Source organism: Poecilia formosa, unplaced genomic scaffold, assembly GCF_000485575.1.
Source record: "Poecilia formosa unplaced genomic scaffold, Poecilia_formosa-5.1.2 Scaffold448, whole genome shotgun sequence".
NCBI lineage: Eukaryota > Metazoa > Chordata > Actinopteri > Cyprinodontiformes > Poeciliidae > Poecilia > Poecilia formosa.
Genome location: NW_006800387.1, coordinates 227,470 through 240,678, shown reverse-complemented (window position 1 = coordinate 240,678; position 13,209 = coordinate 227,470). Strand labels below are relative to the sequence as shown.

The 13,209-nt window shown below is 40.8% G+C and overlaps 2 protein-coding genes across 3 annotated transcripts; one reads left to right on the top strand and one right to left on the bottom strand.

Moving 5' to 3' along the window:
• Positions 1 to 1,660: 1,660 nt before the first annotated feature.
• On the bottom strand, positions 1,661 to 5,433 carry borcs7 (BLOC-1 related complex subunit 7). Of its 2 annotated transcripts, XM_007577625.2 has the most exons (5): positions 5,236 to 5,419; positions 3,534 to 3,596; positions 3,130 to 3,173; positions 3,029 to 3,049; positions 1,661 to 2,925 (listed from the first exon to the last, which is right to left on the bottom strand). In XM_007577625.2, exons 1-5 carry the CDS (start codon positions 5,365 to 5,367, stop codon positions 2,874 to 2,876), a joined length of 312 nt encoding a protein of 103 aa, XP_007577687.1. In that variant the 5' UTR covers positions 5,368 to 5,419; the 3' UTR covers positions 1,661 to 2,873. The 2 variants fall into 2 exon arrangements, with proteins under 2 accessions (XP_007577687.1, XP_007577688.1); XM_007577626.2 differs by lacking the exon at positions 3,029 to 3,049 and having other exon boundaries at positions 5,236 to 5,433.
• A 1,307-nt stretch (positions 5,434 to 6,740) lies between these two features.
• cyp17a1 (cytochrome P450, family 17, subfamily A, polypeptide 1) lies at positions 6,741 to 12,241 on the top strand. Its single transcript, XM_007577624.2, has 8 exons — positions 6,741 to 7,141; positions 7,237 to 7,375; positions 8,025 to 8,260; positions 8,807 to 8,893; positions 9,709 to 9,927; positions 10,586 to 10,755; positions 10,859 to 10,962; positions 11,541 to 12,241. The coding sequence occupies exons 1-8, from the start codon at positions 6,833 to 6,835 to the stop codon at positions 11,819 to 11,821; spliced, it is 1,545 nt and encodes a 514-aa protein (XP_007577686.1). The 5' UTR covers positions 6,741 to 6,832; the 3' UTR covers positions 11,822 to 12,241.
• Positions 12,242 to 13,209: the final 968 nt, after the last annotated feature.

Sequence of the window (13,209 nt, the reverse complement as noted above, 5' to 3'; positions counted from 1 at the left end):
ATCAACTTTTGGTTGATGAGAGCCTGCAGCCCTTCACACTTCATGCATGCTTTTTATTTTAGTTTTTGCTGTGTCATATTTGTTGACATTGTTTCAGTGTTGAAATATTTTAATAAAGATTCTTATTATAAAATGCATAGATTTTTTTAAGTGATTTGTTCAAGGTGATATTAAATAAATGGAAATATGATTTATGCCAGTAGGTAGCTCCATTGGTAAGTGACAGATCAATCCCACACAGACAGATTGATGTTTAAGTATGTATATTTATTATGAAATGTGTTTTTGCATAAATAATTTAATTTTGGAACTTGAAACAATGAAATGCAACCCAACTTTCTTTCAGAGAAAAGCATTTTGATGTGGTGTTTAATCAGACACTTAACGGCTACATCAGCCATGATGCAGCAACATGCAGCATGACACCAGGGGAAGGGGTGCAACCTGCCACCACTATGGAACATCCACCCAGCCTTTATCCAACACGCTTTGTCTTGTGGGGTCGCGACAAGGAAAATATGCAAATTAAGAAATGCCAGAATTCACATGTTCTCACTGAACATGAACTGAACCTTTACAGGTTCCTCATGTGCTGTTTAACCTCATCGGCGTACCTCTGCATTCATCTTCACACCAAACCACAGCGACTGCTCTCTTATTAAAAGCTCTTTTGCAGGAGAAGTCTGTGAACACTGAAGGACACGCTGCTCTCTGGATGTCATCAGCAGCACCAAACCCTGATTCCACACTTGTGAGAACACGTGAGGCTTGAAGAAACGGGCCGAAGAGCGCTTTCAGGGCTGCTGTCAGGGTTGATCTGCCGTTTGGCCTTCAGGCTGCTGATAAGATTGTTCATCATCGTCACGTGCTGAAATGAAGGGTCACGGTCATTTTCTCAGCTCATCGGACCCATAAAGAAATATTCTCTGGATTACTGTGGTTCTGTCTTGATAATAATTCTGAGATTTGGTACCTTAGAAAATACTGCATTCTATTGAAATCTTGAGCTGTGCCAAACAACATTTTTATGTGCTGAATGTGGCCCGGTACGTCTTGAATAGGTGAAGTCTGGACTTTGGCCTTCAATACAACTTTGTAGCCATTTCTGGTATAAAAGTGTGAACCAAAACGATGGCTGAGGCAAAAAGAAAGTGTCACAGCGCCTTGAAGAAGTTTTCACAGCCCACGGATCTTACAGCACAACTGAATGATCAGTTCCTGTGTTTGTATACGATGCTGTAGATGTTTTTCCTAATCTTACCGAACAATCAGATTCATTCTAACCTCTGCAATCTTTAGTTTAAGAAGCAAACGTCAAGAGATTCCTACCAGGACAGATGCGGCTTCCTTCCGCTTCTTTTCCTTCCTTCAGTTTCTTTGTGAACTCACAAAGACTGAATGATGCAACTGAAACAAAAGCTGCTCAACAGTTTTAGCTTAACGGTGTGCAGATTTATGGGCTATGATGGACTGGTGACCTGTCCATGGTGACCCTGCCTCTCGCCCGTTGACCGCTGGAGATAGACACCAGCTCCCTGGTGACCCCACTACGGATGGATGGATTTATGGAGCTGGGTTTTTGCAGGTTTTCTCATCTCATCCAGTAATAAAAGAATATAAATGTCACATTATGTGTGTAAAAAGTACTTTCTACTTTTAATGGGGGTGTTAAGGCTGTGATTTTGATTGCAAAAAAACAAAAACAATCACAAACTGGATCAGCGTGAAAAGACGTTCAGTATTATTTAATTTTAAGAAACACTGAATGCTGAAACAAACATCTGTTTATTGATATTTTAACAGTTTAATTGGTTTCATCAACACATTCTGGCACGACCGGCCCTTTAAGAACAGTCAGATTTTTGATTTGGCCCGAAATGAAACCGAGTTTGACACGCCTGATCTAAACCTTCAAATTGAATGTTGCACCCAATCCCCATCTACTTTCTTCTTCTTCTACTAAACGCTCCAATTTGCATTATTTGCTGTTATTTTAACTGATGTGGCCAAACCGGCTACAGGTGGTTTGGCATTCTCTGCGGCTGTGATTCCTTCCTGGAGGAGGACATAGAGTTGAAATAAAACGACCATCAGCTAATCAGACTCTTTTTACTTTTCATCAAAGTAAATGAGTCATTTCTGTTTTGTGTCTCTGCTCTGTCTTCTCAAACCACCAGTCGTTGTGGGAAATGGTGTCTCATAGTGAGCCAGGTTCCTCTGAAGGTTTATTCCTGTTAAAAGGGAGTTTTTTTTTCTCTCCACTGTCGCTACATGCATGCTGTAAAAGTCAATGACAGTGTGTGCTCCCCCCAGTAGACGGGGGAGGAGTGAGTCCTGCAAGTCAATGACTCCATCCAACCTGCTGCTGGGTTTAAACTAGTCCGATAAGGGACTGAACTTGTTGCACTATTTGACAGGATTTGACTAGGATCAAAATTACATTTTATATAACGTGCCTCCAGATAATGTGTTGTAAACTAGCGCTGTATAAATAAACTGAACTTAATCAAAATTTGTGTCCAGACTCCAGTGGCATCCTGAAGAACTGCTTTCTATACCATCTGAAGTGACTAATCCTGTCCTTCTCATCCACTGAATGAAGCTCCACAAAAACACTTGACTTCTTTCATTTAAAAATATCAAACACACCAAACACATGTAACCAGTCCAGCTGTGCAATTCATCCAAAACCTGCCAAAAAGCCAACTGATCAAACATGAATGTGACACATAAGCAACCGAAGAGCCAGTTCTAGCGACCACTGTCTGCACTGCAGCAGCAAAAGCTGAGGTGATGATCATACAGGCCAGCAGGGGGCCTCTGGGAGCACCATTACATTAACCCCTGTGACGGCGGCGTGTTGTCATCCTGCATCACTTCAGCAGATGCGTCAGCTGGTCCTGCAGGTTCTTTGAGTGCTCCACACTAAGGGACAAAGGACAGTGAGAATACGCCGTGGCTTTGTGTTATGGCTTTACTCAGAGATATGGAGTACAGCCTAAACAACGCTGGGTATGCTGAGACGTACTTCTTCTGGATGGCCTCCTGTCTGAGAGGGGAGACACACATGCTTTAACTGTTTTTTCCTCCACAGCACCGACTAAAGTGAAGCAGCTGAGTGATACTTACTGGTATTGTAGATGAGTTGTTATGATGGACATTTTTCTCAGACTCTGGAGGACAGACAACACAAATGTCTTCAGTTAGCTCAAAGAAAAAGGTTTCCCCCAGAAAACCTGCTAAGCCTGGTGGTTGGACGTTAGGGCAGTCATCCATCCAGCAGTCCATCATGTTTTTGAATTAAAAAATGTTTAAAGTTGACGTGAAATTTGAAAATATCACTTGATAATTATGTCTTATTGAAAGATTGGGAGATTGATAACTGAACACCAACTATGAAGTCTTAAAAAAATGCAAACAGTTTTTAAAAATTTTAATAAATAAGTAATGCTAAGCCTGGTGGGGGCACAAGTAAAGCCTGATGGCCCGCCAGGCTTATAGTACACTGGGGGAAACCCTGAGTAAGAACTTACATCTTCAGAGTGCAGAATGGCATCCTCTTGGATCACCATATTCCTTGCTGCTTGGCCAAGAAGCTGAAAGACACCAATAATGAAAACATTATTGACAAAAAAAAAATCCTTCATTTCAGTAACTCAAACATTACAACCCATTTTGGGTGATCAATTCAACTCAAATGGGGAAATAGTTCTTCACTGCCAGCAGGCCAGTCTCATATCAGCGCTCCTCAAAGCCAGGATGTTGTTGCATTTTGCAGAATGTGGCTTGCCACTGATTTGCTGGAATACGTAGGGACGTCCCTGAAAAAGATGTTGCTCGGATGGCAGCACATGTTGCTCCAAAGCCTTTTTGTGTCTTTCAGCATCAATGGTGCTGTCACAGATGTGCAAGTTCCCCATAACACACTGGCACAAACACTCCCCATAACATCACATTAAGTCAAGTCCCAAAATAAACACGTAGGTCTCAAGCCAAGTACAAATTATTTATTAAACTGTATAATAATGTATTTTGTGATCAAGTAGGAATAAATATGCCTGATTTCAACTGAATCTAAAAAGGTGCAATTTTTAACAAAACAGATGATTCTCTGTATGATATATTAAGAAAACTTGCTTGACTCCCATGCGCTCGACGCAAACCTCCAAAAGTTCAATTAGTACCACGAAGGCGCTTCATGTTCGCGCTAAGTGTGCAGTGAACAAGATGTATGCACATATTTGTGACAAAGGAATATTGTGCGGCATATGATTTTATTTCACACAAATGCTCACTCATATGCGCTCAAAACATGCTCTGTGACTATGTGACGCAGGTCTTCTTCATCCAATCAGAGAATCTCTAGTAAATACTGGGTTATCTTGAATGAGTAACAACCAATCAGAAGCAATAAATCATGCTGCAACGAGCTAAGCAAAACTGGTGGGCTTAGGAAAATACAAGAAAACTTAAGGAAATAAAAACTTGAACTTTGTGGCTTTTAGTAAAGCAGACAAATACCTACTCATCACTGTCCATTTTTAATCAAGTCAAGTTTATTTGTATAGCACGTTTCAGCAACGAGGCAGTTCAACGCGCTTTACATTTTAAACACAAAAATAAAAAGTCATAAAAAACACACCAGTCAACAATTGAGAAACCAGTAACAAACATTATATTTGTACGAGTGCCATCAAATGAATCAGTTAATATTTCTTTTTATTTATCTTATTTTTAAATGTGATCAGTTTTACGAAGCTTGTCTTAAGATCCACTGGCCGATAACTTCTGAAGGGTTTAACTGAAGTGCAAAAAATATATGTTTAATTGAAATATATTTCACTGTGTTTTGTGTTTGTCTTTTTAAAACTATAGTTGAGGTTATCGGAAGACATTGTCAATAATGTCTTTCGATTACACAGGCAGCATATTTTAAAATTTCCTGTTGACATTTTTAACACAAAACACGATGGGCCGCTGGTGGACTACCCTATCTATTTGTATGGGAAATGTGTTGCTTAGCAAGTAAACATAAAAATATACACAATTCGGGTGTACTCATGAAGAACTGCTACAATATTATTTTTATTAAAGTCCATATGTTGGAGCCTGTTAAGACGCTTTTAGAGTAACGTAGCTATCCTTTTATTTTGTAATGTGTCCTTGTTTCCGGTGGTTGTCCGGTAATGTTCAATAGTATGACGAAAACAATAACCAAAGCGAGTGTTGCGTTACCTCTTGGCTGCGGGATCCTTTCAGCACCTGGCGGGTCAACGCAATCACGTCCCCGCTACAGGAGCCCACCTTGTCGGATAATAATCCTTTAACAGATTGGCCGAACCGCGGCTGAGAATCAGCTGACGCCATTTTCCTTGTTACAAAAAAAACAACGGCAACCGGAGAGGTCCTTAATTGAGAAGCAACGCGTTCATGAGGCGCCTGTTCGGTTCACATTTTGAGTCTGTCGTCCATTCGGTAGTTTACCGGTGTTCTCCTCTGCTCATACATTAAAATATTTGGAAACAACTACATAATGAAGCCTTAATTACTAAAAAAAAAAAAGACTTTAAAAAATATATTCTATTTGAAAAATATCTAAATAATCTGGCTTATTATGTAATATTAAAACAGAATTGAATTTAACCTTAAAGTTTCCTAAGAATTTCCAGGAGTATACACACATGAGCATGTGTGTGTAAATCCACAGCTGATTGTTAATTAACGAGGTCCATTCTTTGTGGCTAAAACATATGGAATTCTTGCAGGAAGTCTTTCTGCAAGGTTGAGGAGTTTTGATGGCAATTTAGACCACTCTTCCAAAATTGTATTTGTGAGGTCAGACACTGATGTTGGACAAAATAGTCTGACTCACAGTCTCAGTTCTAATTCAGTTTAGTTCAGTTCAGGATTCTATCCATGCGGGTCAAGTTCTTCGACACCAAACTACCTCTGACTGAAGAATATTTAGAAATGAAGACATTTCATGATTGATCTTCTTGCACAGGTCATCCATGTTAGCATTTACTTCAGAGCGATCCTGTCTTTTCCTGATGTTAGTAGCAGCAGTCTCCATGACTAGGTGCTGAATTAGACAGATTGCAGAGAAGAATAAAAAGCTAAACTCGCGCTACTGTCTTTGCCTCACTTGGTTTCATCCATAAGATGAGCTAAGTGTGGCCCCAGCGCTGGACAGTGAATGTAACTCTGTATCTGTTCCTTTTGTATGACATGTATGGCTTGCAACATTTGATCATTTTTCTGCATTAAAGTCTGTTTTTATATATGACCAAATCTCATTATTTCTCAAGGTAATTTACACTGAGGGGTTCTGGTCGGGTCCTGAAACTGGTAAATGAACCATGGAGGTACACAGAGACAAAAATGAATGAACTCCAACACCATGCATTTCAGCATTACAATGCCTCATCAACCATGTGTTATTTTCTTTCACTTCACAATTGTGTGCTACTTTGTAGTGGTCTGTCACATACAAAGTGACAAACCCAAATATACATGGGCTTTGCGGGTGAAACATGACACAAAGGAGAAAAAGTTCAGGGGGTGTGAACACTTTTGGGAAGACATTTCATTACTTGGAATAGAGCATCGGTTTTTTGAAGGGCATAACAATGGTTAAAAGTGGCTTTCTTCAAGGATTTCATCAGACAAGTGTCTCTTATCTTTGGTCTGTCAGAGTCAAGGCTTTGGCCTTGATGTGGTTGCATATAAGTGCAGTGCCGCATGAGCTCGAAGCCTTCCTTCACAGCTTCTCCCTGCGATGCATGGCCACAGGTGAATCAGATCACTCCGTCAGGACCCTCCTCTCACAGATATGGCTTGCGTTTTTCTGATTGTCTTTGCTATCCTTGTTCTGGTTGTGTTGACGTGGCAGCTGAAAGTCAAGTCCTCGTTTGGCTCCGAGGAGCCCCCTCACCTCCCCACGCTGCCTTTAATCGGCAGCCTGCTGAGTTTGCGAAGCCAGCATCCTCCTCACGTGCTTTTTAAAGAGCTGCAGAAAAAGTACGGACAGACGTACTCGCTGATGATGGGCTCTCACAGGGTAGTGATCGTCAACCAGCATGTGCACGCCAAAGAGATCCTGCTGAAGAAGGGAAAGATATTTGCAGGGAGGCCAAGAACTGTGGGTACCGTTTCTCTTTGTGTGTCCTCGGCTTCATCTCTCATGCTGATGCTGTCCTTTGTGCTTTTGTTCTGCGTGCCATGTGTATTTCAAAGGTAACTACAGACATTCTGACCAGAGATGGAAAAGACATTGCTTTTGGAGATTACAGTCCTGCCTGGAGGTTCCACAGAAAAATAGTGCATGGAGCTCTTTGCATGTTTGGAGAAGGATCTGCCACCATTGAGAGGATGAGTGAGTACAGATCACTACACTTCCTTTAATGTAACAACATGTTGAAATATAGCAACACTGATTAAAAAAATATTTATTCACGCATCTAGAAATTCTCTCTGGCGTTTATCCATACAGAGTGCCTTTGTGTGTGTTTGTTTCTAATACCTTGTGGGGACCATTTTCCTGACACATACTACGCTGTGGGGACCCACTGCTCCCTGTAGGGACCGAAGTCTGGTCCCCACAAGGGGAAGCGTTGTTTTTGGGTCAGGGGTCAGATTTAGGACTAAGGTGTGAATTGAGTTTTAGTTAGGGTTTGGAATGTTATGGTTAGGGTTAGGATAAGGGTAAGGTTTATGCTGTAGAAATGAGTGGAAGTCAATGGAAAATCCCCACAAAGGTAGCCAGCCAAACATGTGTGTGTGTTTGCACGTGTGTGTGTGTGTGTGCATGTGTGTGTGCGTAATGGAGTGGAGCAAAGTAGGTAGGAGAAATGTTGTGCACTCAGTTTTTTTTTTGGCATATCAGTTTTTTGGAGTGAACACAAATCACTTTCCTCCAAAGTGATTTGTGGTCCTGTAGTGTTAAAATGACTGAAACCTATTAAGTTTATCTACTGGGCAGAACTGGACAGTAACTGAACATGCTGGACCTGTGGTGTGCTCAGTCTGTGCAGAGGCCCAGTCTTTGTGTTCCACTGTGTCCGAGGCAGCGACTTTGGGCCTGGCTCTGGATCTGGCCCCTGAGCTGACTCGGGCCGTCACAAACGTGGTCTGTTCCCTCTGCTTCAACTCATCCTACGCCCGCGGAGACCCAGAGTTTGAAGGCATGCTGCGCTACAGCCAGGGCATCGTGGACACGGTGGCTAAGGACAGCTTAGTTGACATCTTCCCCTGGCTACAGGTCAGCCGATGTCAATGCCCCACACAGAGACAGCTTCAGATGTGGGAAATGAGGTTGTAATCAGAAAGACACGTGAAGTTACAGCTACAATAGTTGCTACATAAACAATAAGAATAGTACAAAAATTACAACAAACTAAATTAGCCAGAAACAGATGTTTCATCCAGTTTGAACAAGAGTACATTGAGGTAAATTTTCTCTCATGATAACTCATAGAAACATTAGCCTTAAATCTCTCCAACTTCCATTAAATGAGACCAATATGTTTAATAATCAAGTTATTAAACTGGTTTGAGGGTCTGATCAACATGGTAAATGTTTAGGTAACAAATCATACAGAGTACAAACTCAAGTTCTCCAGTTCTTTACATCATTGGGTTTAAGAGGCAACCTGCTTTGTTGCTTTTAAAGGGCAGTTTGTTTCACCTTAACACCTGAATAAAAACATGTACAAAAAATGTCTTCAGTAAATATTGAATCATATAGTAAAGATAATTTGAAACATGTTATGATCAAAACTGATTAACGTCTGTGTCTGTGGCCCAGATTTTCCCCAATGCAGACCTGCGTCTTCTGAAGCACTGTGTTTCAGTCAGAGACAAACTTCTGCAGAAGAAGTATGAAGAGCATAAGGTAGGCACTGATGTTGAAACCATTCATGTAGGTTAGAACCCATATTAAAACTGCACAAAAAGTCCTGGTTTCAATTGAAACGAAATGCAATGTTCCAATTAAACTGACCGTTACATGAATGGGCCACTAGGTCCACTTTGTAGCCTATTATGTTGCACTTGACATATCAGCCCTCAAGACAAAAGTTTGGTCAGCCCTGATCTAACAATATGTGTCTTATTTACTGCTGCTGCACTGCCTGTTATTGGCTATTAATATTCGAGTAAGAATAACAAGTAAGGTTTATTGACTAGAAATGCAAACTACACTGAAGAAAAATATAAACACCCCATGTCAAATATTGTTGACACGTGTAGTTAACAACTGTAAATGAGCATTAGATGACATTTTGTTGAACAAAAGTAATATTTCTCTTGATTTCTGTATAATTTTTAATCCAACTTGCTTCTCAGTGAGCATTACTCAGTTAGTTGTTATTTTTTTTACTCAGTGCATGGGTGGGGCATGTCCAGTGGTCGATCGGACAAAATGAGCAACAATCTGACAATCCTTGGACTGGGGACAGTAAAAGGCCACCCCAAAATGTCAAATTTTGTCAAGTGTCATAACACCTCAGATGTTCATCAGAGCAGGAGCTGCACGGCTCAGTGTACATTATCAGATCTTAAAAATAAAAACAAAAAAACCTTTTTCCTCTTTATTTTCCTCCTGAGTGATACGACCTCTCATCTCCTGTTTGTTTTGACTGTGTGTGTGTGTTGTGTGTGTGTTGTGTGGGTGTGTGTGTTGCACACCGACTCTTTCCCGTCTCCCAGGCAGACTACAGCGACAACGTCCAGAGAGACCTGCTGGACGCCCTGCTGAGAGCCAAACGCAGCGCTGAGAACAACAACACGGCGGACGTTGACACGGCGACTGCAGGCCTCAGTGACGATCACCTCCTCATGACTGTGGGCGACATCTTTGGAGCCGGTGTTGAAACCACCACCACTGTGCTCAAGTGGGCAGTAACATACCTCATCCATCATCCAGACGTAAGCCACGAATCCCCGCTCTGTTTATTCTGAACTCTATCAAACTTTCAGTACATTTAATGCTGCTCAAGCTGTTATTCTTATTTAGTCCTCTAGATGGCAGTCATACTATAATAGATGAAAATAGGACAACGTTTTCGGATATGTGCAGATGTTAGTCTTTCTCAAGTTTTACTAATGAAGACCATGTTGACGTCCCCTAAGAATATATTCAAGCTTTCATTGTTGCAGTGCAGCATGCAACAAATTATTTTATTTTTATCAATCACAACTCACTATTATTGGTGCATCTAATAATCCCTTTGAAATACATTCAGTTTAAAGTTAATTAATGATACCTCACTTGTTAAATAAGGTATTAGTAATTATAAGTTTCTAGGAACTTAAATTATTAATGGGGCTGGAGCTCTAAACATCTCACTATTAAAAAAAAACAAAAACTTCTCATTTTTACTGCATGAAGCCAGATTTGATCACTTCATTTTTTCTTTAATTCTATGAACATCAAGCTTGATCTAACGCCGTAGAACTGAGACAAAACCTTGTGAATTTCTAACTGAAATGATTTAATTTTCAAATGGGTGCTATTGGTTGGAATGGTTTTACGATTCAGTTTGTTTGTTTGTTTGTTTGTTTGTTTGTTTGTTTGTTTTTCCAGGTACAGAGGCGAATCCAGGATGAGCTGGACACTAAGATAGGAGCAGATCGCTCTCCCCGCCTCAGAGACAGAGGCAGTCTGCCCTACCTGGAAGCCACCATTAGAGAGGTGCTACGGATTCGCCCAGTTGCTCCGTTATTCATCCCTCATGTGGCGCTAAGTGACGCCAGGTAGAGTCGATATTGTCGTAATTTAAAACAATATTTACCTCCACATACTGATAATCCTTTCAAGCACATCAACAGAGTGATTTGAACTGTTTCCTCTCATCAGTATCGGAGATTTCAAAGTTAAGAAAGGAACTCGAGTCATCATCAACCTGTGGTCTCTCCATCATGATGAGAAGGAGTGGAGCAATCCTGAGCACTTTGACCCTGGTGAGACATCTGACCTCCAAACATCCAAATACTCTGTAGCTCAGAGAATAGTTTATAAGTCACTGAATGTTTTCGTACCACAACACATTAAAGATCTGCTGTTGTCGTATCAACCTTCCAGACCTTTTCAGGTCTTCTGGGTCTGGTTCTGGTTCTGCTCTGCGTCCCCAGAACCAGAACCAAACATGGAGACGCAGCATTCAGCTTCTATGCACCACAAATCCAGAACAAACTTCCAGAAAACTGCAAAACAGCCGAAACACTGAGTGCCTCTAAATCTAAAGCTTGAACTGCCTTGTTGCTGAAATGTGTTATACAAATAAACTTGATTGATTGATTCTGGGTTGAATAGCCAGTCTGTTGATTAGTTTGAGCACTGAGGCCACCTAGTGACTTGTTTATCATTCAACCATGAATAAAGACACCAGTACTAATGAGACGCCTGACTAAACTGTGTCTAAACTGAGAGTCCTGGTAGTTTGACTGAACCATTTTTTTTTCATCTAGGTGAGTAGCTTAGTTCTCCTATGAACAGTTCTGATGTCCATCAGTCCAATCCTGCTGTCTTCCTCTTACAGGTCGCTTTCTGGACAGTGAAGGCACAGGGCTGACCATCCCGTCATCTAGCTACCTGCCTTTCGGCACCGGGATCAGGGTGTGCTTGGGCGAGGCCCTGGCCAAGATGGAGCTCTTCCTCTTCCTGTCCTGGATCCTACAGCGCTTCACCCTTTCTGTCCCACCAGACCACTCCCTGCCTAGCCTGGAGGGCAAGTTTGGCGTGGTCCTCCAGCCAGTCAAATACAAAGTGAAAGCTACACCCAGACCAGGCTGGGAGAGAGCAAAGAGCCAGATGTGCTGAGAGCCGATCCATGCTCCACTTTCTGCTTCAAACCCAGAGAACAGAGTTAAGAACGAGCCAGCAAACAGAACAGGCAGCCATGCTTTGCACAGATAACATTTTCCAATATATAAAATCCATGAATATATCTTTGCAGAATAAACCACATAAAAATTGCGCCTGCAATCTGACATACAGGAACTGAACACATTTCCTCTTCTGTGGTATTTCACTGAACAAACCTGAGGAGAGACGTCTTTTCACTCCAAAACACTAACACAGACTGTCGTTATGCTACTTTAAAGTACAATTGTTACCTTAATCTGAGATAATGTACTAAAGAAACTTTTTGTGTTATTGTAGTAGACTTGTTGCTGTACTTCACTTTTTTTATGCCTCAAACATTTAATGGAAACATTAAAGTCAAATTGTCGATAAAAATCTGTTTCGATTATAAAGTTTGTTTACAATGAAGAAGCTCGATCTGAACCGATCTGATACGGAGCGAAGAGGAGTGGCTCTGCTGACTCTGCACTTAAGGTTGAATAAAGTAGAATAAAACAGAAGGTAACTCTTTATTTTACAGGGTGTGCATAACACTGACATGGCACTGTCATAAACAATGACATAACATCTGTTTTATACATGAAGGAGTCTTTATGAATGTTTATGACCGTTGTCATGAAGTGTCATTTGGTAAATAATGACACTTTTAATGCAAAGTTGACACTTTTAATAGACGTCGAATGCGAGTTTTAATAGAATTTTGCATTAAAGGTGTATTTATTTGCCAAATAATGCAAAATTGACACATTTAGTGGAGTTTTAATGCAACTTTTAGTGCAGCTTTGTATTAAAGATGGAACTATTTACAAAATGACACTTCATGAAGACATTTATGAAGTTATATCATGTTTATGACAGTGTCATGTCAAATAACGCCCCTTCAAATAAAGTGTTACCGAATAGAACAGATTTCTTCCCATGGTGGAAACTGTTTTTCAGAGTTCTCTTCACTCTGGATGCATTCTGAATGACACTGAACCCTAAAACAGCCAGGATCAAACTGGTCACAGATTATGATGGCCATAATAATCCCTGACCTTACTCTACAACCCTGTAAATAATGTCAGAATTCAATACAACTGTTTTTCAGATGTCTACCATGTCATAGCTCTGGATGTTCTTTTTAGTGAATAATGCTTAAAATCACAGAGGACAAACATGGGCATCAGGACACTGTATTTGTCGGAGTCTTTTACCTTAGAGTTAAATACAAATATAATTATAAGCAATATAAAATTTATAGAAAAATATTGAGGGATGAACTCAGTCCGCCTGCTGCCACCATTCTCACCATAAGCATCTGGTGGTGTTTTCGACAGATCACGCTCAGTTGTGCAGGTTTC

Excerpts from the sequence above, each read along its gene's own strand:
- cyp17a1 (XM_007577624.2), top strand. The coding sequence starts at position 6,833 with ATGGCTTGCGTTTTTCTGATTGTCTTTGCTATCCTTGTTCTGGTTGTG. Across the intron at positions 8,261-8,806 it reads ACATCTTCCCCTGGCTACAG|ATTTTCCCCAATGCAGACCT; the intron begins GTCAGCCGATGT and ends TCTGTGGCCCAG. Across the intron at positions 10,756-10,858 it reads GTGGCGCTAAGTGACGCCAG|TATCGGAGATTTCAAAGTTA; the intron begins GTAGAGTCGATA and ends TCCTCTCATCAG.
- borcs7 (XM_007577625.2), bottom strand. The coding sequence starts at position 5,367 with ATGGCGTCAGCTGATTCTCAGCCGCGGTTCGGCCAATCTGTTAAAGGA. Across the intron at positions 3,597-5,235 it reads AAGGATCCCGCAGCCAAGAG|CTTCTTGGCCAAGCAGCAAG; the intron begins GTAACGCAACAC and ends GGTGTCTTTCAG. Across the intron at positions 3,050-3,129 it reads ACAACTCATCTACAATACCA|ACAGGAGGCCATCCAGAAGA; the intron begins GTAAGTATCACT and ends CTCCCCTCTCAG.